The sequence below is a fragment of the Balaenoptera borealis genome (assembly GCF_965194805.1).
Source record: "Balaenoptera borealis genome assembly, chromosome: 14".
Lineage (NCBI taxonomy): Eukaryota > Metazoa > Chordata > Mammalia > Artiodactyla > Balaenopteridae > Balaenoptera > Balaenoptera borealis.
Genome location: NC_138875.1, coordinates 63767320 through 63794858, shown reverse-complemented (window position 1 = coordinate 63794858; position 27539 = coordinate 63767320). Strand labels below are relative to the sequence as shown.

At 58.4% G+C, this 27539-nt stretch overlaps 2 protein-coding genes across 8 annotated transcripts; one reads left to right on the top strand and one right to left on the bottom strand.

Annotated features, from left to right (window-relative positions):
* Positions 1-70: 70 nt before the first annotated feature.
* PRODH (proline dehydrogenase 1) lies at positions 71-18933 on the top strand. Of its 6 annotated transcripts, XM_082355172.1 has the most exons (16): positions 241-352; positions 2628-2737; positions 3659-3870; positions 4051-4259; positions 7993-8027; positions 8401-8550; positions 10336-10400; positions 10600-10716; positions 11140-11219; positions 11763-11844; positions 12991-13083; positions 13173-13319; positions 13846-14021; positions 14400-14498; positions 18232-18362; positions 18398-18933. In XM_082355172.1, the coding sequence occupies exons 3-16, from the start codon at positions 3844-3846 to the stop codon at positions 18583-18585; spliced, it is 1599 nt and encodes a 532-aa protein (XP_082211298.1). In that variant the 5' UTR covers positions 241-352; positions 2628-2737; positions 3659-3843; the 3' UTR covers positions 18586-18933. The 6 variants fall into 6 exon arrangements, with proteins under 6 accessions (XP_082211296.1, XP_082211295.1, XP_082211297.1 ...); XM_082355174.1 differs by lacking the exon at positions 3659-3870 and having other exon boundaries at positions 247-352; XM_082355170.1 differs by lacking the exons at positions 2628-2737; positions 3659-3870 and having other exon boundaries at positions 71-352; positions 10606-10716.
* A 549-nt stretch (positions 18934-19482) lies between these two features.
* Positions 19483-27133, bottom strand: DGCR6L (DiGeorge syndrome critical region gene 6 like). Of its 2 annotated transcripts, XR_014234368.1 has the most exons (6): positions 26840-27133; positions 26592-26752; positions 23794-23935; positions 21515-21615; positions 20507-20647; positions 19483-19974 (listed from the first exon to the last, which is right to left on the bottom strand). XR_014234368.1 is itself a non-coding variant. In XM_082355175.1 (5 exons), the coding sequence occupies exons 1-5, from the start codon at positions 26947-26949 to the stop codon at positions 19891-19893; spliced, it is 597 nt and encodes a 198-aa protein (XP_082211301.1). In that variant the 5' UTR covers positions 26950-27091; the 3' UTR covers positions 19483-19890. The 2 variants fall into 2 exon arrangements, 1 of the variants encoding a protein (XP_082211301.1); XM_082355175.1 differs by lacking the exon at positions 23794-23935 and having other exon boundaries at positions 26840-27091.
* Positions 27134-27539: the final 406 nt, after the last annotated feature.

Genomic DNA, 27539 nt, shown 5'->3' with positions numbered 1-27539 from the left:
TCGGGAAAAGGCGGGGCCGAGCGCGGGGCGGGGCTGGCGGCGCGTACTTAATCAGCCCAGGGGCACATGCACAACAGCCATGAGCCTTAGGCGAACCTTCCCCTTGCTGCGCTCCGCCCTCTCCCGCCGAGCCCCGCTGTCTACAGCGCCGGCGACCCGCGAGCAGCACGCCGCGGGCCTGGAAGCCGTGCGGGGGCGCGGGGCGGCCGAGGCCGCGCGGCCGCCAGTGCCCGCCGTGGACTTCGGCAACACGCAGGAGGCGTACCGGAGCCGGCGCACCTGGGAGCTGGCGCGCAGCCTACTGGTGCTGCGCCTTTGCGCCTCGCCCGCGCTGCTGGCGCGCCACGAGCAGGTGTGCGGGGGCTCGGGGACGCTGGGGGTGGGGTGCGGCCAGGGCCCCGCGGGCCTTCGCCGGTCCTGGGAGCCGTTATGAAGTTTCAAAGTGGAAAGCGGGGCCTCTGGAGCATCGCCTGTGGCCGGGAAGTCAGGAAGGAAGGTGTTTCCTGCACGCCCTTTCGGGCCCGTGAATTTTACTACGTGTCAGTTACTGGCAGCTAAAAACAAAGATTAATTTAAATTTTAAGCTATATGCTGCTTGCAGTAATACACAGTGTTCACCCGAAATTTAAAATTGAGTGTCGTCTATGTTGCCCAAAGGGAAGCCTGGCCGTACTTAGCGGCTCATAGCCTGGGACCCCAGAGTTCTTGGACGCTGTGACACAGGGGATCCCCAGACATGGTCACTCTGAACAATGTTGAGGGAGAATGGGACGCTCGCTGCTCAAATATCCGACTTTTGAAACTTTAACACAGTTACATTGAAAAGTGTGAGGGCTTTGGGGAAGTAAAAAGCAGAAGTGTCTTAGCCGCTCTTGGTCAAGGTGATCCTGGGAACAGTTTAAAAGCAAGGGTCCAGTTGGTGCTGAGGGTCCCGAAGGCACTTCATGCAGGTGGTGTTGACTTCTCAGTGAGACTGTGCTGAGGACACCTTAGCTCCGGGCAGAGGCTAGGGAGACTGGACCCAGGAGGAGCACCAAGCCACACCTTGGGCATAGGTGAAGGTGAGGCCACCCAAGGTGGATGGGTGATGAGGGCAGAGTTAGAGTTGGGTGGCTCTGAAGGTGCTAGGTTCAAAACCAGCAGAGAAGCCAGCAGAGCTGTGGGTCCTTGGGTACTGTGGGCAACAGTGGGAGGGACATGTCAGCTCCACCGTCCCTTGGGTGCCTGCCTGGGGCAAGTGCCAGTGCACTGGGACTGTGCTGTGGGTGCCTGGAGGAGCAAGGGGGCTTCTCCCACGCTCCCCTCGTGTTCTACCTGTGCCCTGGGGACATCCTTAGGGAGCCCAGTAACTGTGCGGTGTGCTCTGCCTGCCTTCCGTGGGACCTGTTCCCCCTGTCGTAATTGCTGGTGGTCCCACTGGTGACAGTGGCCTTGGTGCCTGGTGGTGAAGGAGATGGGGCAGAGGCCAGACTGCAGAGTTGTGGGCCGCTCACTAGAACCTGGTCCTTCTTGTGCTCTGGCCTGCAGCAAAAATTCCTCCTGCTGAGCCAGTGCAGGTCTGTGCAGCTCATGCCCCAGGGAGTATCAGCCTGCAAGGAGCCCAGTTTGAGCTGTGGCATTGGCTCAGGACCCAGTGGGGGCCCGCACTTGCCCAAAGGCAGGCCTTTTTGAGAAGGGTTTAGAAAATTCAGGTCTTCCATGATGAAAGCCTCTGTGCTTGGGTGTGAGCCAGTGCAGGAGAGTGTGGGGGAAGGGGGCAGTCAGGGAGGGGAGAGAACCGGCTTTACCCGTCCTCTCTCTGCAGACATGTCTTTGAGTCTTTTACAGTGTTTGTGTTACTGGTGCAAGTTCCTAAATCCAGGAAGGATGTTCCTATCTGGGGAAGAGGTGGGGCTACCGTCGTCTCAGTTAGTGCCACCCCAGGGCACGCCTGATGCCAGGATGGTTTTAAGGGGGCTGTTTTGCTCTGGAGTTGGCTTAAAACTGCCAGCCCTGCGCCATGTGCTTCCATAGCCCTCTGTGACAGGCTGGCCTCCCCTTTGCCAGGGTGAGACGGTCGGTGACCAGCTCAGGTTACCTGGGTGGCCTTCACTGTTGTTCCCTCTGACAACAGGGTAACAGGAGGGGAGCGGGAGGTCACCAGCCCATGACCCCTGGACCACATCTCAGCATCAGCCTTGCTCCTGCTCCTTCTATGAGCATTGGCTAGAGCTGTTTTCATGCTAGTTGGGTAGTTATGACAGAGACTGGGTGGCCCGCACAGCCTAAATTATTTACCATGTGTTCCTGGGCAGGAAAGTTTGCCGGCCCTAGAGTAGACAGTTGGCCCACTTCCACACACACTGTGTTTCTGACAGTCCTCAGAATTGACTTGTATGATGTCCGGGGTTTTCCAGAGCTGAATGATGGTTTTCAGGTCCCTGTTTCCGCCTGGCCTGCCTCTGGGGTGAACTTTGATATGTCCAAGACCTGGCTTTTACTCCTGCGAGGGTGCTCTGACCCACAGACTCGTGACTTCTGGCCAGGGCTCTTGTGAGGTGGAGGAGGCCTGCCCGTCTCCCGGGTTGGCACTTTCACTTTCCATTTCTATTCTTCTTTATAAAAATAATGAGATGCAATAAAATCAGACACGGCACAGAGGCTGCAGCGAGACAGAGGTGATGGCCTGGAAACCTTCACCCTCGTGTTGCCGCACGGCTCCTTAAGCATCTCCGTCTGGGTGCCAGCCACAGTTCAGGTGTGTTGGCGTTTGAGAGGCTTGGGCTGTTTGGGACTGGTTTGTGGATGAAGGTGTGTGACTGACTCATGCTTTTGCTTAGACTAGAGATTGCTCCCTGAGACCCTGATCCCAAGAGATGTTCCCCACAAAAAAGTGGGGTTCTGTTACTCATTGGGTTTGAGAAACCTTAGACTGTTCCTGCCTTGTACCTGGAGCCTGGGGTAGTAGACACATAGGAATTCCCAGACAGGTGTCCTCCCAGTGGTCATCCCCCTGCCCCTCCTTGACCTCATTCCTTCCCGCCACTGTCCCCAGTGCAGGAGCACCGCGTCACCTCCTAGCCTGGCAAGCCCCGCACTCTGGATCTAAGTTAGCAAACACCTCCCGCCCTTGCCCGGGCCAGCACTCCCTCACCCCCATTCTGAATTCCATGGAGGTACCTTGCCCCTCCCTCCTTCTGGGTCTCCCTGCATCTAGGATGGGAGCCCGTCATCTGTTTTGTTCACCCTAGAATTGTGTCGGGCAGGAGGCAGTTGCTTGGGACATTTGAATAATGATGGCAGAAATTTGGGCTGTGGCGAGATATGGTTGGAGGAGAAAGCTGAGTCGTTTGGGAGGCTGTCTTCCCCTGGGGCACGTACTCTCAGGCTGCCGGCCTGCTGCGGCCTGGATGAGTGTGCTGAGTCCCCGCCGGTCCTGGGTGGATGGTCATCTCCCAGACCTTTGTGGGTGGTTACCTGGCCCACTTTTAGCCTATGCTTTCTCCAGAGGAGCTCATACTCACTCGGAGTTTTGTGTGTTCATCTGTTCAGCAGCCACTGGAGGCCCGGCCCCTTGCCAGGCACTGTTTTAGGGACTTGGAATAAGCAGTGAACAAAACATTGAAAAATGTGGGTTCTCACCTTCTAGAAACTCACACCAAATCCCCCTCTTCTCCAGCATAACCTGCAGAGGTGTGGATACAGAGAATGTTATGATCACGCCCACTGCTGTTCCCAGAGAGACCTGCCGTTCACTTCTTTATCCACCAAGCGGTAGTCAGGCGACTGCCATGTACCACTGGGGTCACCCATGAGCGTGCAGGGCAGGGAGGCAAGAGCAGCGCCTGGGACCGGCCACCCTGCATGAGGAGCGGGGCATGGACAGTCACTGTGAGCAGAGAAGCAATCTGCTTTGGGTGGTGTCACCGTAAAACCAAGGCCGTGAGCCGAGTTTGGCCCTGGGGAGAGCACGTCAAGGCTTTGTGACGGGCGGGCGGGGAAGCAGGAGTGTCCTGCTGGGGACATGGGAGGCCAGGTGGCCCAGGATAGCCTCTGCCCTTTACCTTTCAGTTGCTCCGTCTTGCCAGGAGACTTCTGGGGCAAAGGTTGTTCAACAGACTGATGAAGATGACCTTCTACGGGCAGTTTGTGGCTGGTGAGGACCAGGAGTCCATCCGGCCCCTGATCCAGCACAACAGGGCCTTCGGCGTGGGCTCTATCCTGGACTACGGTGTGGAGGAGGACCTGACCCCCGAGGAGGCTGAACGCAAGGAGATGGAGTAAGGCCCGTGTGGCACCTGCTGGCAACCCCAGCACCCCGGGGCTGGGCTGGGCCTGGCTGGGAGAACTCTGTCCACCTGACTTACGGCAGCCCTCCTGGGTCTGCCTGGGGTTGTGTTCTTGCCCCGTGAGGATGACAGCTCTGGGCTTCCACCGAGGCCTTGTGTGCCGAGGCTGGAGGAGGGGCGAGGATGGGGTCAGCAAACTTTGGTCCCCAGCCCGATCAGCCTGGTTTTGTACAGTCTGCAAGCTAAGAATCATTGTTGTATTTTTAAATGGTTGAAACAAAGCAAAAGTAATGTTTTGTGACACGTGAAAATTATATGAAATTCAAAGTGCTCTCACCCTACAGGGGCAGAATTGAGTGGCCGTGACTCAATGGTGGCTGCTGGGTGCTACCCGGCAGTTTACAAAATATGATTGCTGACACTGATGTTGGAGGTGCTCTGGCTTCCTGCTCTCCTGCAGCATCTCTTCTGGGGATTCTGACCTACTGGGCAGGTCCCACTGTCCCACTCTTGCTTGGCTCCTGAGATGATTTCCTGATTAGCAGGTGGGCCCCACCTGGTGGGTGTGGAGACTGCCTGGGGGTCCAAGAAGAAGGGAATGTGCTGCCAGGAGGCAGGCCAGCCCAGCGGCTCCTGCCGAGGTCACCAACTGCCTGCAGGGCCCGTTCTCTGGGCAGTGAGTATGGGGACAGATGGGCATCCCCCGACCCACCCTCCTGGGCCATAGGACAGAACTCGAGGATCATTTCACCCTCTGCTTCCTGAAGTAGGAGCCTCATGGGAGATCCAGGCAGAACCAGCCCTTTCTTTGCAAAACGCCCAGTTCCTGGGCTGGTGCCTGCACCCCTCCACCCCTCACTGGCATCTGGGCCACTAAGTCCTGACAGCAGCGGCGCCCGACCATGTGAGGCTTGGGACAGGCTTGCTGAGTAAACTGCCCTGTCTCAAGCTCTGGTGTTTGCTCTGGCCTGGGGAGGGAAGGGGTGGGGAGGGGCACGGAGGGGAGGGGAAGGCGTCACATGAGGCTCCTGCCCTGGGAACGGAATGTCCGAGCCGAGCTGCTGGTGGATTGGCCTGGGGAGCCAAGCCCCTGCCTCGCGATTTGCTCTCTTGAAGGCGGGGCTCTCCAGCTCAGCACCCCGGTGTTCCTAGGGGGGCTGTGGGCTGGGGCTGTTGAATAACTAGTGGGCTGTATCCCCGCTGGGTCTGGGTGAGGGCTAGTGGTTTCACAATGGGATTTTCTCTCTCTGGTATGAAAAGACTTCTTTCCCAGGGCGATTGCCTGGCTTCCTCCCTGCCCTGCAGGGGAGCGCTGGGAGGAGGGCCGGCTTCGCCCTACCATGGACACTGGAGCCTGTGACCCTGGGCCACCCTGCTGTTAGTGCCCCTTGTCCTGCAGAAGCCCTGCTTTGTGGGCTTTGGGACGTGAACGGCAGTCCCTTCCTGTCCTAACATGGTGGCCGCCGTCCGATGCCAGCGTCAGGGCTGCTGCGAGGCAGCCCTGTGTGCTCGGTGGAGCCCGGCTGAGGGTGCAGAACCAGGCTCATAGGCACTGATCGAACATCCACGCCATCGAGATGCCACGCATTCTCCATCAGGAGCCCCTGTGTGGGGAACAGAGGGGTCACAGGCCCCTAGACCCTGCTCTGGGGAATGATGTAGAGGCCACTGCCCCAAGTTAACGCCACAGGAGTGGAGTGGGCTGGGGCGGGGAGCGAGCGCAGGTGGTGGGGCCCTGCCCCAGGCATAACCATAAGAGGCACAGTAAAGATGGGGGTGTCTGAACATGCAAGAGGCCCAGCAGGTGCCCTGAGGACGTGGCCCTGGGAGGAGGGGGTCCGGGGGTCTTCCCCAGGTTAGGAAGCAGGAGGTAGGAGGCCGGAGGCGCAGGAGGGAGAATAGCCATCCAGGGAGGGGGTGGGATGGCGTTTCCCAGAACACTTGTTAGAAGGCAGAGGCCAGGAACCTAACTCTAGAAGAGGAGCCTCACAGGGTCCCCCAGCAGGCTGAGGGCCCTGTGGAGAGGGCGCAGGGCTGGGTTCCTCTTGACGATTGGCTGTGATGAGGTTGTGATGAGGATGGCTGGGGACAGTGTAGCCAGCAGGTGTGTGTGTCCTGGCTGTGCAAACCCAGGGCTGGCCGGGGGCGAGGCCTGGGCCTTGGTCCCCAGGGTGGAGGCCGCTCCTCGGGACTGGTGTGCGCAGTGTCTTGGGTGCTGCCCGGAGCCAGGTCCTGGGGGCCCACAGGCTTTTCTGCGTTCTTCTCTTGCCTCCTGCGTTTCACCAGGGGAGAGCTGGTGTGAGGGCAGCCGGCGTGGTCTCCCCTCACTTTTCACATTTTTCTAAAAGGTGTCCAGCCAACAAATTACCTGATGCAGAGCTGAGCTTGGAGGTGGCTGAGGGGATGGTTGGGGTCTTCCTGCCACCCCTGCAAGCCCCTGGGTCGCTCCTGCAGTCCTCTCCTGCCCCCTGCCCCCCGGGGCACTCCATTCCCTCCTCCACATCTTGGGCCGTGCACTTACATGTGCACGCATGTGTCTGCACATGTGTGTATGTGTGCACATGTGTCTGCACGTGTGTGTGTGTGTACAGAGCATGCTCTTCCTTCTCTTCATGGTGACACAACACTCCCCTTCCCCTCAGCCTGGTAACTGCCATCTTTGTCTCCTCGTGATCCACTCGCCGGGCCTGGTCAAGAGTGCAGCCCTGCCCATGCTAAGTACTGTCTGCTCTGGGATAGGCCGCTGCCCCCTGACCACGTGGCTGTGTGGCCAGCTGGCTCCCCTGTGCCTTTGGAGCCAGGCTGGGGCTTGGAGGGTAGAAGGCCAGCTGTGGAAATGCTAATTGGGACCGTCACACGGCCCCGGGCCCCTGGGGGCCTCTGGGTAGTGGTGTCCCCTCAGTGGAGGGCAGTCTGCCTAGAAGGTGGATATCTGCGGGTTATGGGCTGTGTGGTGACAGAGCAGGCCCGAGCCTCCCGCAGCTGCCAACCTCGGGATGAGGCCCCTGCCTTGGTGCAGATGGCAGGTGCCATGTCTTGCCTCCACCTCAGTGGGCCACAGCTGCGGGGCAGCCTGGGTCTGGCCTTACAGGTGCCCTCTCTGTCCTGTCCTCATGAGGACTGGGTATATTCAGGTATGATGGCCAGGGGAGGGTTTGCATTAAAAAGATAAATTGTGGTTGCTGGTTTGAAAATAATCCTGAGGAGTGCGGGTGGAGGTGAGGCTGGCTGTGGGCAGAGGGCAGAGCAAGGGGCCCTGCTCCTTGACTCTGGGGATCAAGAAGCTGGTGGTTTCCATCTCTCCGCCATCCTCAGCCCTGAGTGGCCCGCGCCCCTCCTTTTCCTCACAGGAAGGAATACCCCATGGCTAGCGGGCCTCAAGGACCTACCCACGCCCTGGACTGTGTATCGCTTTACTTCCTCCTCACCCAGTGTAGGGAGGGGGCCTCACCCAGGGGGAGACCCAGGTTCCTCCGGAGCAGGGCTTGTAGGCTGGGTCCTGTCTGCCAGGCTCAGAGAAGGTGACCCCAGAGGCCAGGGGCGGGTGGGGTGGGGTGAGTCACGCTTACCTGGCCAGGTGACCCTGCCTTCCTCTTCAGCCCTCCTGGGTCAGGGTCAGGGCTCAGCCTCTACTTCCTCCCACCTGTGCCTCCTCAATGGGACGCGTTTGTCACTTGTACCTGAGGTGGCGTGACCGCAACCCTCTTCTTCTTCCCTCCTGCAGGTCCTGTACCTCAGCATCAGAGAGGGACGGCCATGGTGAGTGCGAGGCAACCATTCAGGAGCGAGCCCGCTCCCCACCCGCACACACCCCCGGCTCCTCCCCGTGTCCCTGGGCACCCAGGCCATCGTTCTGAGTGGCTGACACATCCTTACGGCCGGCCTTGGGGGCCGGTGCACTCGGCCCTCGGTGGGTCTGGGCTTTGCCTCCCTGCCCTGGGTTTGCCACGTGACTAGGGTGACCCAAGGAGAAGGAAGAGTGGGCGCCAGGGCGGGTGGGTTTGGGGAGCAGCACAGGCAGGGGGCCGGGTGCTCGGGGTGGGGTGGGGCTGGAGCTGGAGTGCGGCGCTGGTGGCGGGATGGGGGCTTGGGGGGTGGGGAGGTGGCTCAGGCCGGACACCCACCTCTCCAGGCACCAGTAAGAGGGAGAAGCAGTTCCAGGCCCACCGGGCATTCGGAGACCGCAGGGATGGCGTCGTCAGCGCCCGCACCTACTTCTACGCCAGCGAGGCCAAGTGTGACAGCCACATGGAGACATTCCTGCGCTGCATCGAGGCTTCAGGTGGGGCCCTGCTTGTCGCTGGCCTGCCGCCCGCCAGGCTCTGCCTGGGCTGACCTCCGCTCGAGGAGATGCTGGTGTGGGAACACAAGGCTGGGCCCGGAGTGTTTGCTCAGGGCTCCATCCCCATCTCTGTGGCCTTGGTCGTGAGGATGACGTGGGCTCACACCTGAGTCCAGCTCCTTCCTGAGGAGCCTGGCTGCCCGCAGGAGGGCACCTCCCCCCTCCCGGGTACCAGGTGTCCAGATGTGGACCTGTCAGTGGGCCAAGTGGCCCCCAGTCCCAGGCAGGGGCCTGACTCTTGTCACATGACCCCTGGCTCTGCCGAGGGCCACACCATTCCGGGAGCTGGTGCCACGTCCTCTTTAACAGAGAATTCTTCCCCGTATGGCCTCTGGGTGGGAACACCTGCTAGGGAGGTGAGTTAAGCTGGGAGGTCACAGAGGCCTCAGCGTCCATCAGGTCCCCAGCAGCCCTCCTGTTAGTGGGTCCCACACCTTCTGAACACTTTAAGGAGTGGGAGTGAGCAACGCCCAGAGGCAACCTCCTAGGAGCAGCGCTGGGCACCCCGGGTGGTCAGGCAGACACCCGGCTGCGCAGTGTCCAGTGCCAGGGGCGTCTTCTTGGTTCCCTGCCCACTCTGCCTGGGGGCAGACAGATGGGGAGGGCTCCACAGAAGCAAAGATGTGTGTCGTGGGCTTCCAGAAGCCAGAGGAGAGAATGGGGGAGGTGGTTGAGTGCCTTCTGCCTCCAGTTTGTGCTCTGCTGGGCGTTTCTGTGTTCGGTGAACCCCCAGGGGCAGCCCCGGGTGCCGAGGGCATTGGAGAGGAAACGGGCAGGGATTGAGTGGGCAGGTCTCACCAGCACCTTTGCCCACTGCATTCCTGGACCCACGTGGCAAACTCAAACCCTGCTGAGTCACCGGTTCCCACCTGCATGGTCAGGCATCCGGAGCAGCCGAGTGCAGGGTGTTTGTGGGCTGCGTAGGGTCGTTGTCCTTCTGCCATGGGTGGTCAGCCAGCCCAGGCGTCTGGGTCCTCGGTGGGCTCTCTCCTCCTGTTGCCACCCCACTTGGCCTGAGATTGCCAGGCAGCCACCAGAGCTGCTTCTGAGGGCCAGGCAGCCTGCCCGGGAAGCATGGCCACCGTGGGCCCGCTCGGGCCTGGTGGGCGAGGGAGGAAAGATGCGCTGGTGCCACTGCACCGTCTCACTGGGTGGCTGGATTGTTCATGCTCTGGGGGTCTCAGGGCCCAGGTGCAAGGTAGACCCAGTACCATGTGTTGTAGGTAACTAATAGGAAGAATGGCCACCGCCAGCCTCCTGAAGTCTGTTATATGTCTATGAGAAGTGTCCTAACTCTTTTTTTCTTTTTTTCTTTTTGGCTGCGTGCGGGCTTTCTCTAGTTGCAGCGAGCGGGGGCTGCTCGTCGTTGCTGTGCGCAGGCTTCTCATTGCGGTGGCTTCTTTTGTTGCGGAGCACGGGCTCTAGGTGCGCAGGCTTCAGTAGTTGCAGCACGTGGGCTCAGTAGTTGTGGCTCGCGGGCTCTAGAGTGCAGGCTCAGTAGTTGTGGCATGTGGGCTTAGTTGCTCCGCAGCATGTGGGATCTTCCCGGACCAGGGCTTGAACCCGCGTCCCTCGCACTGGCAGGCAGATTCTTAACCACTGCGCCACCAGGGACGTCCCAGAAGTGTCCTAACTCTTGAGTGGCACAGATTCCGGGCACAGGCTCAGGGTCCCCGCCCCACACACACCCCCAGCACTGATGGCTCTTCCTGTGGCTTCTCACAGGTGGCGCCAGCGAGGATGGCTTCTCAGCCATTAAGCTCACCGCACTGGGGAGACCCCAGTTTCTGGTAAGTGTCAAAACCTTCCACCCACAGGGAGTTTGTAAGAACTTGGGGCTGCCGTGAGCGTTAAGTGAAAGCTCGTGCGCTGGTGCCTTGGCCCTGGGAGCCAGGCACACGGGCGGGATGGGGTGGCTCAGCCTACACGGGGGTCCTGGGAGGGGGCTGGGTGTGCGCCTGGGATGGCAGCTCAGGCCCACGTCCGCAGCTGCAGTTCTCAGATGTGCTGACCAAGTGGAGACGGTTCTTCCACCAAATGGCCGCAGAGCAGGGCAAGGCCGGGCTGGCTGCCATGGACACGAAGCTGGAGGTGGCTGCACTGCAGGTGGGGCCGCCCCTCCCTGGTGGGTGTGAGAAGGTGGGCCGGGGAGGAGCCCTGCCCAGGAGGAATTGGCCAGGCGGTGTCTGAGGTGGGTTCCCAGGGCCTGCTGCCCAGCCCCCAGCTGCTGGGTCAGTGGGGAGGGAATCTGAGCAGAGATGGAGGATGTGTTGGGTGGGAGGGTTGGAGAGGGGCTGGCCCTGCCAGTAGCCGAGCTCTGTGGACCCGCAGGGATGGGGAGATGTGGAGGGGGTGGGCAGCGGGGAGAGACCATCTCTGGAGCAGAAACCCAAGGCAGAAGTGTAGCCAGTCTCAGTACTGACATTAAGAAAGTCAGCCTAGCATCACAGGCCAGTGGGCAGGGGCAGGAGATGTTTGTGAGCAGGGCTGGGAGATGGCAGTGGGACCAACACCCTCTCGCTTCTGAAGGAAAGCGTGGTGAAGATGGGCATCGCGTCCCGGATGGAGATTGAGAACTGGTTCACTGTGGAGACCCTTGGCGTGTCTGGGTAAGAGTAGCCCCTGGGCTGAGATTTCGGGCCGCCCTGGTTCAGCCAAGGTTCTGGCTGAGCCCCAATGGCGTCTCCCAATCCTGGTCGCCCTCTTCCAGGGCATGGGCCCCCTCGAACCCTAGGGCTTCTTACAGAATTATTTGGGTCGTGGAGTGAGGGTGCCACACCCAGCAGTCCCAGGACCCATCTGGCAGACGGGTGAAGGGTGAGGGCAGCTGACATCCTGGAGGGTCCCAAGCCTCATTGTGAGGAGCTGGGGGCTGGCAGCAGTGTGCCGTCCCCTCCTGCCTGGTCTCCCATGTTCAGCTCTTACCCGAGCCTGATGTGGCCTGAGTGGTCTCGGCCCTGATGTAAGAATATTCATGTTTTGGTTTCTGTTTTTTAAACAGAGGACCGTGTTTACATTTTACCAGTCTTTCAAAACTGAACACTGAAGCAGGTTCTGTGGGGTTGGGTCTGGGGGTGCTCCTGCAGGGAGGGGGCTGGTTTGGGGCCGTGGTGAGGCTGCATGTCCGCATGCTGACGCGCCTTCTCCCTCAGCACCCTGGACCTGCTGGACTGGGGCAGCCTCATTGACAGCAGGACCGAGCTCTCCAAGCACCTGGTGGTCCCCAACATGCAGGTGACGCTGTGCGCGTCCGTGCCCCCCACCTCACGGTTCTCGCAGGGTCGTCATGGAGGGTCCCCGCTCACACTGCCAGGGCTTCCTCAGAGTGGCGCTGGGTCCCCAGCATGAGTCTCCCCACAAGCCAGGCGGAAGCTGTCACCTATTCTAGTCGAGCCTCAGGAGACCCATGCCGTCCCTTCTGCCCAGTGCTGTTTGTTAAAAGGGAGTTGCTAGACTGGCCTGTGTTCGGGGGAGAAGAATGAGACTCCACCTGCCCCTGGGAGGGTGACCGGGCATTTGTGGCCGTGCTTGAGCGCACCCCTGAGCTGGGATGGGAGGAAGCAGCAGAGGTGCCTTGGGAAACACCCAAGACGCTGCCTTTCACAAGCTCCAGCCTGGCGACAGAGGGCCCAGGAGGGGTGTGCTCGAGGCCTCGCCGGGAGTGCCCTGGGTAGTGTTAGTGAACAAGCAGGGCAAGCAGAGGGCCCCCTGTGCTTCACGGGCCTGCAGGGTGGGTGCCCACTGCTGACCTGCCCAGCGCCCTGAGTGCCACCATCTGGGGCCGATGCCTCCGTCCCCCTGTTGCATGTCAGTCTGTGCTGTGTGGCCAGCCAAGTCTGCCTGTAGGCACAGTTCTTCCTCCATGTCCTCTGCCTGCTAGGGGCTGAGTCTTTCCAGGTGATCGGGTGGGTCAAGGGTCACTTCCTGAACTTTGCGCAGGAACAGAAAGGGGACCCATCGTGAGGATCCTCTGGAGGCCGTGGGAGCCGACTCCTTGGGTGCAGGCCTGACCTGGGGCAGCCAGCCCCGTGAGGAAGGGTGTGCTGGCGGGCAGCGCGGTTACGGGACGCTGTGTGGCCGGCGGGACCCTGGACAGGACACTGACCTTAATGCACAAACAGGGTGGCGGGTGGAGAAGGGGGCGCGGGGATGAGGCCCACTAGTCCTGGGCACCAGGCACTGGGTATCGGTAGGCCCTGCACCAGGGGCGAGAGGGTGCCCACAGGAGGGGGGAGCGCTGGCCTTGGGGGCGAGAGGGTGCCCACAGGAGGGGGGAGCGCTGGCCTTGGGGGCGAGAGGGTGCCCACAGGAGGGGGGAGCGCTGGCCTCGAGAGCCCAGGTCTGGAGCCCTGCCATGGCCTGACTGCACTGCCCCCTCAGACAGGACAGCTGGAGCCTCTGCTGTCGCGGTTCACTGAGGAGGAGGAACGGCAGATGACAAGGATGCTGCAGAGGATGGACGTCCTGGCCAAGGTCGAGGACCCTGGGATGTGCCGGGGTGGGGGGGGCACCTGTGTCACCTGAGCCCCAGACAGACCCTCTCTCCCCGCTGTGCCCCTCAGAAAGCCAGTGAGGTGGGCGTGCGGCTGATGGTGGACGCCGAGCAGACCTACTTCCAGCCGGCCATCAGCCGCCTGACGCTGGAGATGCAGCGCAGGTTCAACGTGGAGAGGCCACTCATCTTCAACACGTACCAGTGCTACCTCAAGGTGCGCCCAGCGTCTGCCGCGGGGAGACAGGCCCCCAGGACCAGCTGCCAGCGGACCCGTCCCCTGGGCCTCAGACCCCAGACAGGGTGTTGAAGGGGCAGGAGGACGATGAAGGAGCTTTTGGAGTCCACGTAATGTGCCTTAATCGCCAGATTTCAAGTGACTGTTTCCTCCCGCCCTTTTTAGCTTGGTTCCCTCTAAGGGTATGATGAAGGCTCTGGGCCACTCCCCAGACTCGTGCGTGTGCCTCGGGGACCCTTGAGCACAAACTCTGGCGGCCGCTCGGGGACCAGCCAGGTGTTTGGAGGACTCAGGGTGGGGTGGGTGTAGGCGCTGCGGGGACAAGGGGAAGTGGGTGGGTGTGGGTCCAGGCAGGCGCTGACAGCCCCCGTCACCACAGCTGCTGGCCCCGGTGTCCCTGCTGACTACACACTGGGGGGTGCCCGGGCCCCAGGAAGGCCCTATGGGACACAGGCTGGAGGGGGCCCCATCCTGGTCATCCTCAACTTTTGGCTCCGGCCCACAGGACGCCTACGACAATGTCACCCTGGATGTGGAGCTGGCTCGCCGAGAGGGCTGGTGCTTCGGGGCCAAGCTGGTGCGTGGCGCATACATGGCCCAGGAACGTGCCCGCGCCCTGGAGATTGGGTATGAGGACCCTATCAACCCCACGTACGAGGCCACCAACGCCATGTACCACAGGTGCGCTGCCCTCTTTGGCTTCCGGAGCCTCAGAGCTTCCCGGGGGTGGGGTGGGGGGGGGAGAAACTGGGAAGGGGCTGGAGCTGACCCGACGTGACCCTGTCCAACGTGGGAGCAACCCTGGGGTCAGAACCAATACCTCCTCTGCCTTTGTTTTACTTTTTCCAAAACCATTAAGGTTTTTTTTTTTAATATAAACGTCTACTGAACTGCCTATGTTGACAAAGATGAGAGCTGTACCCTGGCAGCCCTCCCCAAATGGAACGAGGCCTGTTTGCTTTTTAATTCCACGCCAGGATCGTCCACTGTTTTGCACCTGCTTCTGCCTCTGCCCCTGCAGGGGCTGTGCAGGCCTGCCTCACACGTCACCCTCCCCAGGTGCCTCAACTATGTCCTAGAGGAGCTGAAGCACAACGCCAGGGCTGCAGTGATGGTGGCCTCGCACAATGAAGACACCGTGCGCTTCACGCTGTGCAGGTTGGCCCCGCCCCCTTCCCGCTGGGCACTTCTGGGTGGGCAGGAAGCGTGGGCAGGCAGTGGGTTTTGGGGGGACATCTGTGGAACGAGCTGGAGTGGCGGCTTTAGGGCCCCCAGACCCCTCGAGGCCGGCTGGGCGTTGTGCTGCAGTAGCCAAAAGGCTGTTTGCAGTTACTTGGGTTTTTAACATTAATACCAGACTTACTAAAGTTTCAAATTAAAAAATAAATTTCATTAGGTGAAATTTAAGTGTGAAATGTTGGAGCCCTCAGATGTGTCGCCTCATTTATAAACAATTTCTCAACACTTTAAACTGTGTTTAGAATTTAAGATAGTCTGTTTTCTCTTTAAACGCCTGTCCCATGGAGCATCCTTATAAGTCAGATATAGGAATGAGGTGAAATAAATATACATTTTTTTCTTTTGGCCGTGTTCTGGGAGTTCCCCGACCAGGGATCAAACTCAGGCCCCAGGCAGTGAAAGCCCCGAGTCCTAATCATTGGACTGCCAGGGAATTTCCAATCACCACGTTCTTTTATCTCATATCTTAACCCAAACTGGACCACAGCCGGGGTCCAGCTCCCCCTCCCCCCGCCACAGGAAGCTGGGCGGGTGGTGGCCTTGCTGGCCCTCGCCTTCCCCAGGAGCAAGGCAGGGGCCACCCCTCCCACAGTGGGCACCCTGAGCCCAAGGCTTGGGCCGAGTAGTGAAGGTGCAGGGCGTGCACCCAGAGGCACTTGCAGGCTCTGCCTGGAGGGTGACTCTGGTCATCCTAAACCATTCATTAATGTCGTGCTTGTCCTTCTCATGCTGGGGCTGCTTTTTCATGGTGTGAAACTGCAACTAAAGGCCACGATTTCTAATGCTCTGCACTTGAAGCTGCCTGGCTGTGAACATGAGCACTGAGGCCAGCGGGGCTGCCAGGTGGAGGGCAGATTGTGTCGAGGCTCCCTCTGGAGTCCTGCTGGGCTGGGGTCAGGCTGTTTCCTTGCTGGTGGTTGGCTCTGACTGGCGTCCTAGCCAGGTGGACTGTTCCGCTTTCTTCCCTCCATCCCTGGGGCCTCCTTGGACGCCCCATCCTATCCCTGGACGTGGGATGGCCAGGGACACCTTTTGTGCTTGGGGAAGATTAGTTTTGTTTTGTTTTGTTTTGTTTTAAATTTATTTATTTTTAAAATTTTTGGCTGCGTGTGTTGGGTCTTCGTTGCTGCATGCCAGCTTTCTCTAGCTGCAGGGAGCGGGGGCTACTCTTCGTTGCAGTGCGCGGGCTTCTCACTGTGGTGGCTTCTCGTTGCGGAGCACAGGCTCTAGGCGTGCGGGCTCAGTAGCTGTGGCTCACGGGCTCTAGAGCGCAGGCTCAGTAGTTGTGGTGCACGGGCTTAGTTGCTCAGCGGCATGTGGGGTCTTCCTGGACCAGGGCTCGAACCCGTGTCCCCTGCATTGGCAGGCAGATTCTTAACCATTGCGCCACCAGGGAAGCCCCAGTTCTGGCTTCTTTGACTTTTGAAGGAACACAGGGCTGAGTTGAAAATTTTAAAAGCTGGCTTTCACTTAGGCTTAAAAGTACAATTCTGTGATGGAACCGTGATCAAAGCTGGTCCGTCCGGCACCAGGGTCCTCCCCAAGACGATGTGCACAGAGGTCCTGGCCCCTGCCTGGCAGTGCCTACCTCCTGAGGTTTCCATCACCATCTCAGCAGCCTGTGGTTGACCCGTTTTAGGTTTTGGTCACAGGCTAGTCCACTCAGACTGACTAGGCGAGGACAGTGAAACGTCTAAAGGTATAACCTGCCCTCAGAAGGGCTTCCTTTCACCTGATTTCTGGATCTTGTCACTGGGAGCATGTGTGGCCTCCCCATCTTGGCCGCGGCGGCCTCCTGCCCTAGACATGGCTCCCCCCATGCCGAGTGCCAGCTGAGCGCTTGCCCGTCTCTCACAGGCTCCGCAGCCCGCGCCAGGCCAAGGTCCTGGGCACCTGCTCCAGGAGCCACAGAGCCTTGAACACCTTGGGCTGGTCTTCCCAGGGGCAGCAGTGTGGGCCTCTGATGCCACACATTAGAGACCTCAGTCAGATTGGCTTTGGCTGAGTAACAAACCAACCCAAAATTCAGAGGCCTGAACACCATATGTTCTGTGAGCCAGCAGTGTGGGCTGGGCTCTGCTTCTGCTGGCCTTGCCTGGGGCCCATCCTGCATCCGTGGTCACATGGGGTCTGGTTGGCCCTAAATGGCCTCATTTGTGGCTGGGACAGCAAAGGGCACTGCATCACATGTCAGGTGTCCTACAGGCCAGCTTAGGCTTCTCCACAGGTGGTCTTAGGCTACCAGAAGCCCTGGAGGGGGCAAGCCTCTGCCCATGTCACATTTGCTATCGTTCTGTTGGCTAAAGGAAGTCATGCCCAGCCCAGATATTGCCAGCCAGATGGAGAGAGCCTCTTTCTGTGCTGGGCGAAGCTACAGTCACATGGCAGCAGGCATGGACACTGGCAGGGAAGGGGCAGCAGCAGGGGAGGGGTCAGTTTTTGCAGGACGCCACATGAGTGTTCCCACCACCATCAGGCAGCAACACTGTGGCAGCCCTGCTCTCAACAGGGGACAGAGACATGTAAGCTGGATACCAGGGCAACACGGTGCAGACTGGGGCCCCGACCTTGGAGCCTAGCCCTGGGGGAAGGAGAAAAACGATCTAGGATGCCCCTCATGTAGAGGCCCAGGGCGAGAGGTGCTAAGTGGTCTGGGGGCCTGGGGTGGGGCCCTGAGACAGTGAGAAGGGAGGGGGGCTCCAGGGGCAGGGATGGGGACCAACAGGCCCAGCCTGTAGCCTGGGTGGGTGTGAGGACCCAGGCTGAACACGCCCCTGTGGGGTGGAAGGATGGGGGGCGGGCTATAGAGTGCTGGTGCTGATAGGCCGAGTCTGTATCTGCACGTACAGGAAGCCAGAGATAAAAACGTGGGAATCATCAATGCATAGATATTTCAAAACCCTGGGAATTTTTTAAAGATCCTACAAGGGGAGGTGTGAGGATAGGAGAGGGTGTGGACAGAGTTGGGGGCCCCCACCTCAACGTCTGAGTAGCACTAATAGAAATTCGAGCCACATCTATTAACCCCAAATGTTTCATAGCCACGTTAAAAAAAAAAATGAAGTTAATTTTGATATACATTTTAATTAACCCCACATATCCAAAATAGTACCATTTAAACGTTTTCAGAAAAAAGTGAGATACTCTGCATTCAGTTTTCACACTGTCTTCAAAAGCCCACATGTGTTTGACACTTGCAGTGCACCTCGATTCAGACCACCCGCCTGCCAGAGGCTCAGTTGCCACCAGTAGCTGGTGACTGCCTTACAGACAGGGCAGCCAGCAAGGGGAGGATGAGAAGCTGGAGGTGGGGTCGCAGGGCTGGGAACACAGCAGCAGTGGAACTCTGAGGGGTTTGAGAAGGGGATGGTGGGAGGGCTGAGAGCTTCCCAGGCCACACCAAGGGCTGGCCACTGGATGAGTCTGCCTTGCTGGGTCATAGTGGGCAGCAGGGAAGGGGCCATCGGGGAGCAAGCACAGCAAGAGGGAGGCTGGCTGGGGAAGGGGGGCACTTGGTGGCCTTGGGCTGAGGCAGCAGCAGCAGAGAAGAGGCCTGGTCTATGCAGGAGAGAGCCTATGCCCATGCCCTACCCTGTGGGTGGGGATCTGGGGGTGGAGGGAGGGGCTTACCCACCGCCCTGCCTGTTCACAGGATGGAGGAGCTGGGCCTGCACCCTGCCGATTGCCAGGTGTACTTTGGACAGCTTCTGGGCATGTGTGACCAAATAAGCTTCCCACTAGGTGAGCTGGGCTTCCTGTGGGGGGCGGGGGGCAGGGGTGGAGGCGCTGGGACTCACCGCCTCCACCCCTGTGTGCAGGCCAGGCAGGCTTCCCCGTGTACAAGTACGTGCCTTACGGCCCTGTGATGGAGGTGCTGCCCTACCTGTCCCGCCGAGCCCTGGAGAACAGCGGAGTCATGAAGGGCGCCCAGAGGGAGTGGCAGCTGCTGTGGCAGGAGCTCAAGCGGAGGCTCCGCACGGGCAGCCTCTTCCACCGCCCGGCCTAGTGCTGTGGCTGCCTCCCAACGCATCCTGACCTGGGCTGCGACCACCCAGGGCTACAGCCCGACCCCAACCTCACACACACCTTTTACATCCCAAACTGTGAGACCCCGCTGGCCCCTGCCCATGGGCACCCAGGTGTGGGCTATGTCCATTACCTGCCAGAGCTGCTGGGAACTCAGAAACCGCCCTCCAGTGAGCGAGCATGGCTGCATCTCTGCCCACCCCCACGACCTTGGGCCTGAAGAACCACCTTCTGCAGGGTCCAACCCATGGGCCCCGAGCCCCACAGGTGGGCAGTGGCTGGCTGGGGAAGCTGGCCTGTCAATAAACCACTATATCTGCAGCTAAGAGCCCTTGACTCCAGGCCCACGATGCTCTTCCCTGCAGAGCCCTCACGTGCAGTCAGTGGCAGAGGGAGTGGCTCCGATGGCCCGAGAAGCCTCACACTCAGGCTCGGCCTCTCCTGTGTCACGCACCCCCAGCACACCTTGGGCAGGGTGGACCCACCAACACCTGCCTTCAGGCCATATTGCAGACCCGGCCATGCAGGGCACTGGATACCCTCACCTCCAACCCCACAGCTGGGGCTCAGACCAATGCAGACAGCACACTCCCCAGAGTGGGCTTGGTGCTTCCCCATCCTCAGTCTCTTCCTCTCTCAGACCCTTCCTGCTGCTCTGTGCCCTTCACCCCAGTGGCCCCAGTGACCCACACCAGGTTCTGGCTGCTCTGACAGCCCCACAGAGCGACTGGATGTGGCCCTAGTGCCCTGGGACTTGCCCCAGGGAGGGGCCTCTGTGACATGGGGGTAGGGGCATTTTCTGCTGATTCCTCTGTAGGCCACAGACCCCCCGGCGAGGGCCCTAGCTAGGCCCTGGTCACGACAGGCACCACAGAGCTGTCATGCAAGCCACATGCAGGCCATGCTGAGGCATCTTTATTTCTCGGGGTCACATACAGCTCATGAGCCTTTCCCACTCGGGGGCTGCACCTGCCAAGGGAGGGGCTGAGAGCAGAACACATCAGAAGCCTGGGGCAGACAGCCGGAAGGCTGAGCCCACTCTTCCCTTTACCTTCCCACCCTAGCTTTGGACAAAAAAGCCCAGGTGAAGGTGGGTGGCAGACGCAGCCCAGGTCCACCTAGCTTCTCCTCACGGGGTGCCCCTCCTGCAAGCAGCTGGGAAGGTGGTGGCCAGACTTCAGGAAGATGAGCGCCACTCAGCTTTCTGCTGCCTTTGGTGACTGTGGGACAGGGCTGTCTTCCCAGCCAAGATGGGCAGCGGGTCACTGGCAGGAACCCTGCCTGGTCATAGTGCCGCCTTCCCCACCTGGCAGCCCCTCTGCTGCAGCTTCCGGATGAGTTCCAATAGGTTCATCTGTAGCGTCAGCTCCTGGGATGCAGAGGGGCCACTGTGAGGTCCCCTTTAGCCCTGGCAAAGGCCCCAGGAAGCAGCCTCCTTTACCCAAGGACCCGGGGCAGATATCAGGACCTGGAGAGCACCAGGCTTGAGCCCATGGGGCTGACTTCCAGTGAAGCCTGGCTACCTCCTGCCAGAAAGAGGCAGGAGCTGGGACTCCGCCTGTGGCAGGGCCTGCAGTTGCCCTGGCTCGGCACAAATGGAGGTGTGTGCAGGGATGTAGGGGAACTGCACACGAGGCCCTGTAGGGCATAGCGAACCCAGGGAAGGTGGGCAATGCCCTGCAGCCACATGGCTTACCCTCCTGTGGCGGAGGCAGTGTGACCGGCCTCCATGCTGAGCACAGCGCAGAAACCCTTCCTGGAGCCTCCCTAACTCACCACGTACCCTGTCCCCACACACCCTGGGCCTGGGCTCCCCAGCGCCCAGCTAAAACCCCATATGGAATCTGGCCTTGGGGACCAGCATCCCCTGGGCTGTGCCGGGGCAGGCCTATGCCACTGACCTGCGGGTTGGTGGTCACATAGAAGCCGGCAACCCCTGCCTTCTCCAGTGTGCTCTGCTGGTCCGCCACCTTCCGGTCCAGCTCCAGGACAATCTTCTGGTCCATCGCCCGCTGCTCCTCACGGATCCGGTGCTCCACCGCCTGCCACGGTAAAGGCAGCTCAGGGGCTCAGCCTCCTGCCCATCAGTGCCTCACACACACACTCCTGGCCTGTCACCTCCTCTGGCCCCTCTCCACCTCCCAGTGGATCCAGCTCCCAGACTACGGATGGAGCCCGTACTGCACCCAGGTCTGTCCCTCCTTGGCCACACACAACCCTGCAGAGGGGCTCAGATGCCCTGCCCCAAATGCCCTTACTCCAGCACCTCCTGTCAGGTGTCCTCCCTTTGCTGTGCCAGGCCTCGCCCAGCCTTGACAGCTCGGGACCACCATGAGCAGGCCAGATGCTGGCTCCACCTCTGCTGACTGTCAAGCTGGCCACCATCTCTGGGCCTTTGCGTATGTTTCCTCCCCACTGGAGCTGCGGCCAACCCCAGCTCAGCACCTCCTCCCTGCATGCCCTGGCTTGGGGCTGCCTCAGGACGCTGCACACACCTCCACATGGACCCCACCACTGGTGGCTTCTTGGTTATGGGTGGGCCTCTGCGTTGTTCCCAGGCAACCTGGGAGCAGGACTTGCTGGCTCCATCATCCCACCATTGCCCTCATCCCCAAGGCCACGGGGCACAATGGCCCCCACTCACACCTGCCCTGTACAGGCCCAGCCCATTAGGAGCTGCTGTCTTGAGGAGCAGGTGGAGGGGAGTGGGGGGATCACACACTCTCCACCCACTCCAAGCACACCCCAAACCCCCAACAGTGAAGAGCCACATGTGGGCACATCGAGCCTTCGTGGCCCACCCCGGGCTGAGGCCCAGGCTGGCCAGCAGCTTCCAAGCCACCCGGAGCCCCTCCTCTACGGCCCTCTCAGCAGAGCCCAGGTGGTGCCCACCCTGCCCACACCCCTACCTCTAGCTCGCGCTGCTGGGCCGCCTGGAGCACAGGCAGGTTGTGGGGCCGGCAGGCCTGCTGGGCTTCCTGGTGTTTCTGCCGCAGCGCCTGCCTGAGCACTGGACGGGGACAAGACCAGAGAGGCATCAGCAGGTGGCAGAGGGGTAAGAAGGAGGGGGCCTGCTCCAGCTGTCCCACCACCACAGGGAAGCAGGGCAGAGGCGTGGACGTGAGGGAGGCCTGCACCGGGAGCTGGGTGGAGCTCTGGACACCCAGCCCCCAGCCCACTCAGGCGGGCCCTCACCCAGGGTACAGCCCTTCTCCAGCAGCAGGGCTCCAGGGCACTAGAGGAGGGTGAGGCCAAGAGTGTGGTACGGGGGTAGACATCTTTGGTGGACTTTATGGACAAGGCCACTATATCATTTCCCTTAAAGACAGCGATTGGTGCAGAACAGACTGGTCAGACGACCTGGGGAGATACTGGGCTGGAGTTCCCAGCTTAAATACTTACTGATGACCTTATTAATGTCACTAGCTATATTTCTGCCTATTTTACAAGATTATTGTTTCTTTCATGACCAAATGTGTGGCTGAGCCTCCAACAAAAATAATGATGACTAGAAGACCTGAAACAACTGACCAAATATATAGTTCTGTAAGATCAGTGATTGTAATAGTGTAGCTCTAGATGTGGGAAGAAGCAACAGGGCAATAACAGACTAGTAGAACAGGCGGCCCGGAGGCCTTGGGCTACTGTTAGTTAACAGGGCCTAGTCTGGTAACAGCACATTGAGTGGCCTATCAAGGAAATCCTCACCTGACCTGGGAATGAGCATTCCTAACACCGTGGGACAAATTGGTCATGAAATGCCTTCCAAACCTTGGTCGAAATTAAGACTGAAAGAGAAGGGACTGTAACATACAGAATGTTGCCCACCACCCAGTTCTACAAGAATCAAGTCATTAACCACTGCAGTCGCTGACCTACCTGAAAGGAATTCAGGGTGAAGACAGGGATGAGGCACTTTGTGCTCTGGGAAAACTGGCAGAACTGGCCCTCAGACACTTGGATATTTTCAGGAGAAAATTTTATGAATACAGTTTCTTGCATCTTCCCATACTTAAAACGCACTAAAACCATTAACTAAGCTATCTGTTCCTCATGAATAGCAGTAACCTTCTACCAAGCTGCGTGCTTGGTTACATGTACCCCTTCACCAAAATCACATATATACTGGCCTCCCCCCCTCACCTCTCTGGAACAGTCCTCAGAGCTTTCGGAAAGACTGTCTCCAGGTTAGAATCCTCAGGTTCGATCGACTAAAATTTTCCATTTCTTTCTTAGATTGACTATTGATTAATCTTTCAATAAATGGCATGAGCCGGCAGAGGCCATGTGCCAGGAAGTCTGTGTTGCTCCAAGAGGGGCCACCACGACCACCAAGCAAAGCTTCCACAGTCCCCACTAATTGTACAGGACTGGACAGAAGAGAAAGGTAGCATGGGATGGAAAGAAACCAATCACAAAACAGAACACTCAGCACTATGCAGCCAAAATCCTAGACTAGTAAGTGTCAAGTGGCCAGATCTCCCCTGTGAGGAGGGGTCCCAGCTATAAGACACAAGCCCATCACTCTGTCCTCGGCAGAGACCTCACGTTACAGCCCTTCTTTGTAGGGCCCCTGAGGTTCCCCAATCTCCTGTTTCTTCGCAGTGTGTGCACATCTTGACTATGGCAGTTATCACACTAAGTGAGTCTGAAGCTGAGGGCCACCCTCAAGACATTTCCATAAACACAGAGATGAGAAAGACACTCCCCAGTTAACGTTTACAATGTGTGGAGGCAGGATGCAAGGAAACAGATAAATGCAGGGAAATGTCATCTTCACCCCATTTATCAACGTTGCTACAAACTTCCAGATTCCACGGGGTGAGCAACCAGAGGCAAAAAGAGAGCTGTGCCCACTGCCCGGGCTGGGGCCTGGCCTTTGCAATGACCAAGGAAAGCAATGGCAGCCAACCACCACCTGCTAAGTCAGAGAAAGGAAAAGCAGAAAGTCACAGGCACTTTCCCACTGCTGACAGCACAAAACCTTCCAAAGGACAAGAAGCGAAGTGTCTGAAGAGTTATCAAAACTCCCCACTAAAAGGAACCAGGGCTCCATGGAGACACGGCTTGTTCCCTTGCTGCCCCCTCCCCCTTTGAAAAAACTATTCTGAGTGCTTGATTTGCTCCCTGAGCTACTAAGCTCTGGAGATAAACAAAAATCACCAAAACGAGAGCAAATACTACTTACTGACAATCTGCATTTGGCACAGACCCAGTCAAAGGCAGGAGGAGTGGGAAAGCTTTACAGTGGCAAAGGGGAAAGGTCCATCCTGATGGAAGGTTGTTGGTGTGGGGAAGCTGGAGGCAGGCTGTCAGAAGAGGGGTTGAGGCTGGGAAAGAACAAGAAAAGATGAGCCTGAACACCTTCCTGTACCAGAAAGCAAGAAGTGCTCCAACAATAATGGGGACACATAAAAAGGACACAGGAGCCAGCCCACTGTTCTTCCACTGGCCAAATGTGGCATGATTTGAGCATTAAAAGGCACCAACTATGTACTTTGGATTTGTGAGTTGCATCTCATTCCTCAATAACAATGTGTACAGGGACTTCCCTGGTGGCGCAGTGGTTAAGAATCTGCCTGCCAATGCAGGGGACACAGGTTCGATCCCTGGTCTGGGAAGATCCCACATGCCGCGGAGCAACGAAGCTCGTGCGCCACAACTACTGAGCCTGTGCTCTAGAGCCCATGAGCCACAACTACTTAGCCCTGTGCCACAACTACTGAAGCTCGCGCGCCTAGAACCCATGCTCTACAACGAGAAGCCACCACAATGAGAAGCACAGGCACCGCAACGAAGAGCAGCCCCAGCTCACCGCAGCTAGAGAAAGCCCGTGCGCAGCAACGAAGACCCAACGCAGCCAAAAATAAATAAATAAAATATAATTATAAAAAAACAATGTGTACAAAGACAACCACCACCCAAACATTTAGGGAAGAAGTAGTACCAATTATACACAAATTCTTCTGGAAAACCAAAGAGAACACTTACCAACTCATCCTGTGAAGCGAGCATCACCCTGATACTCAAACCAGACAAAAATGTTACAAGAGAACTACAGACCAATGTCCATCACTAGCATAGAAGTAAAAATTCTTAAGATTTTAGCAAATCAAACCAACACAGACAAAAAGAATAGTTCATCATGACTGAGTAAGGTTTATCCCAGGAATGCAGTTTATCCCAGGAATTTTAAAAATCAATGTATTTCACCGTAGTAACCAAAAATCCACTTGATCATCTCAATAGACGCAGAAAAAAGATGTGACAAATCCCAACATCCATTCCTGATAGAAACACACTAATCCTGGGGCAGATGTCTATCATCTGCCCCCACAGGAAAGGGACCTCACATCACTAGGAGGAATTTTTGCCACAAACGCTTAACGTGTGTATCGTCATGCTGTCCAGTTTACAGGAAACACAGAAAGTGGAGAAAGAGGTAAAATGTCAACACGAGGAAGCAATCCAACAGATCCACAGTGGGGACGTTCTAAGGCAGAATACCCTGGACTCTTCAAAAAGTCAGCGCCACGATAAATGTTGGGAACTGTTTCAGAAGCAGAGACCAAAGTAACCAATGGCAATGCATGACCACACACTGGATCCTTATAAAGGGACAGACAATTTGAGACAAGTTTCGGTATGTGACCGTGGACTCAATGTCAGAACACACCCTGGAATGATTCATTTCTATCCACTGTGGTTACAGAGGAGAGCGTTCTTGTTCTAGATCGCTGGTTCTCAGTACTGGACCAAGGCTGACCCCCAAGGATGTCTGGAGACATTTCTGGCTGTCACTACTGGGGGAAGGTGCCACTATCATCTAGTAGTTAGAAGCCAAGAATGCTTTTAAACATTCAGCAAATAACCATTAAGACCTGGCCAAGGACTTCCCTGGTGGCGCAGTGGTTAAGAATCCACCTGCCAAAGCAGGGGACATGGGTTCAAGATCCCACATGCCGCGGAGCAACTAAGCCCGTGCGCCACAACTACTGAGCCTGTGCTCTAGAGCCTGCGAGCCACAAGTACTGAGCCCGCGTGCCACAACTACTGAAGCCCATGCGCCTAGAGCCCGCGCTCCACAAAAGAAGCCACCACAATGAGAAGCCCGCGCACTGCAATGAAGAACCAATGCAGCCAAAAATAAAGAAAGAAGAAAAAAAAAAAAACCTGTCCAGCCTCAAATGCCAACAGTGCTGCTGTTGAAAACCCTCGTCTAGAGGAATGCTGAGGACCCCTGGTGAAGCCCTGTGGTGTTGCACATACTTACGGACACAAAGAACTTTGTCAAAACTTCAGTTATTGAGTGTAGCTGGAGAACGTTAAGTATTCATTATATTATACTTCCAACTTTTCTAAATACTTAACCTTTTTTAAATAAAAAGTTTGGGAAAAATAAAATAAGAAAGGTGGGAAATCTGAGGGGGCGGGAAGAGCTGCCCAGCATACCTCGCAGGAAGGGGCTCCGGAGGCCCCTCCCATTCCCAGTAGGGATGCCTGGGCGGGGCCAAGGCTCCCAAGGCTTTGACCAAACGCGTGGCTCAAGTGGAAAAGTTTTCGGGTCCTGGAGGGTGCCTCAGGGCTAAGAGCAAGGGAACTTGATGCGCGGCGGAGAGGGAACTGACACTAAAGGGCGCTGCAGAGCTGTCAACACTGCGGGGGGCCAACCGCCAACACCAGACCTGCCGGTGGGCTGACCAAGCACAGAGGCCTCGGGCCATCCTGCCTGGAAGGGGAGTGAGGGCACGCGGGAGCGCGAGCAGGGAGTTTCTGGATGTCCTGCGAAAAGATGACCGTGCAACTGACAAAGTAAAACCGACTTGACCCATTTGTCATCAAAGGCCCCGCGCCCTCGATCCGGTCAATTTCAAGGGCTTCTTTCGAACGGTACCCGGGGAAGGCCTCCGCCCGCAGAGACCGGAACTGCCGGGGCAGGCCGAGCTCCCGCGCGGGGAGCTGGGCCATCCCGTCGCCCCCGCGCACCTCGGTGCTCGTTCTGCAGCCGCAGGCGCTGGTTGTACAGGCTCTTCTCGGTGAGGTGCTGGATGTCCAGCAGCCCCTGCACGATCTCGAACACGGTGCCGTCGAGGAGCGCCAGGGCCAGGTCGCTGAGCGTGGTGTAGGACAGGCGCTGCTGGAAGGAGCTGCGGGAGGAGGGCGGGGTGAGCGGGGCGGGGCCGAGCCGCCTGCCCGCGCGCCCCGCCCACCCCGCGCGCCCCGCGGCCGCGCACCTGGGCAACTCCTTGACCAGGCCCTGCAGCGCCGACAGCAACTGGTAGTGCCGCTCCTGCTGCCGGGCTCCGTCCACCGCCTCCTCCAAGGCGCCGGAGTACCGCTCCATGGCGCCCACACCCCGCCAGCCGCCGCCGAAGCGACGCGCGCCTCCTACGTCAGTCCAGAGCGTGGCGCGCCCCGCCCCCTTTCACGACAGTTCTGAGCACGGCGCGGCCCGCCTTTGCGTCATCCAGAAGGAGGCTGTCTCGGCCCCAGCGAGCAGCGTCCCGCGTTGTCCCCGCCCCTTACCCTGCCTCCGCGCCCACGCGACCTCCGAGACGTTACTCCACAGCCTCAAAATCGCGAGATTTCTGAGAATTCTCCCCCGCCCGCGCGGTGGGCGTGGACCGAGGCCCCGCCCCTGCCCCGCCCTGCATTGTAGACTGTGCTATGGGCACCCTGTGCTTTTTTTTCCTTCAATTGGCTATTTTTCTGGAATCAAATTACAGTAGTGATTAATAGATTTTATTTTTTATATCTGGAGAAAAGGATTTGTTAGTTTTATAATTTTTCTTAAGAACAAGCATATGTATTTAGTAGTTCCATTGCATTAGAACAGTTTTAACTCACAGTGACTTGTGAAATCCATCTTCTCCAGGCCTGTGTGTTGAGAGCTTCCTGTCTTATCAAGTCATGGGTGGAGAAGAAGAGGCTGTC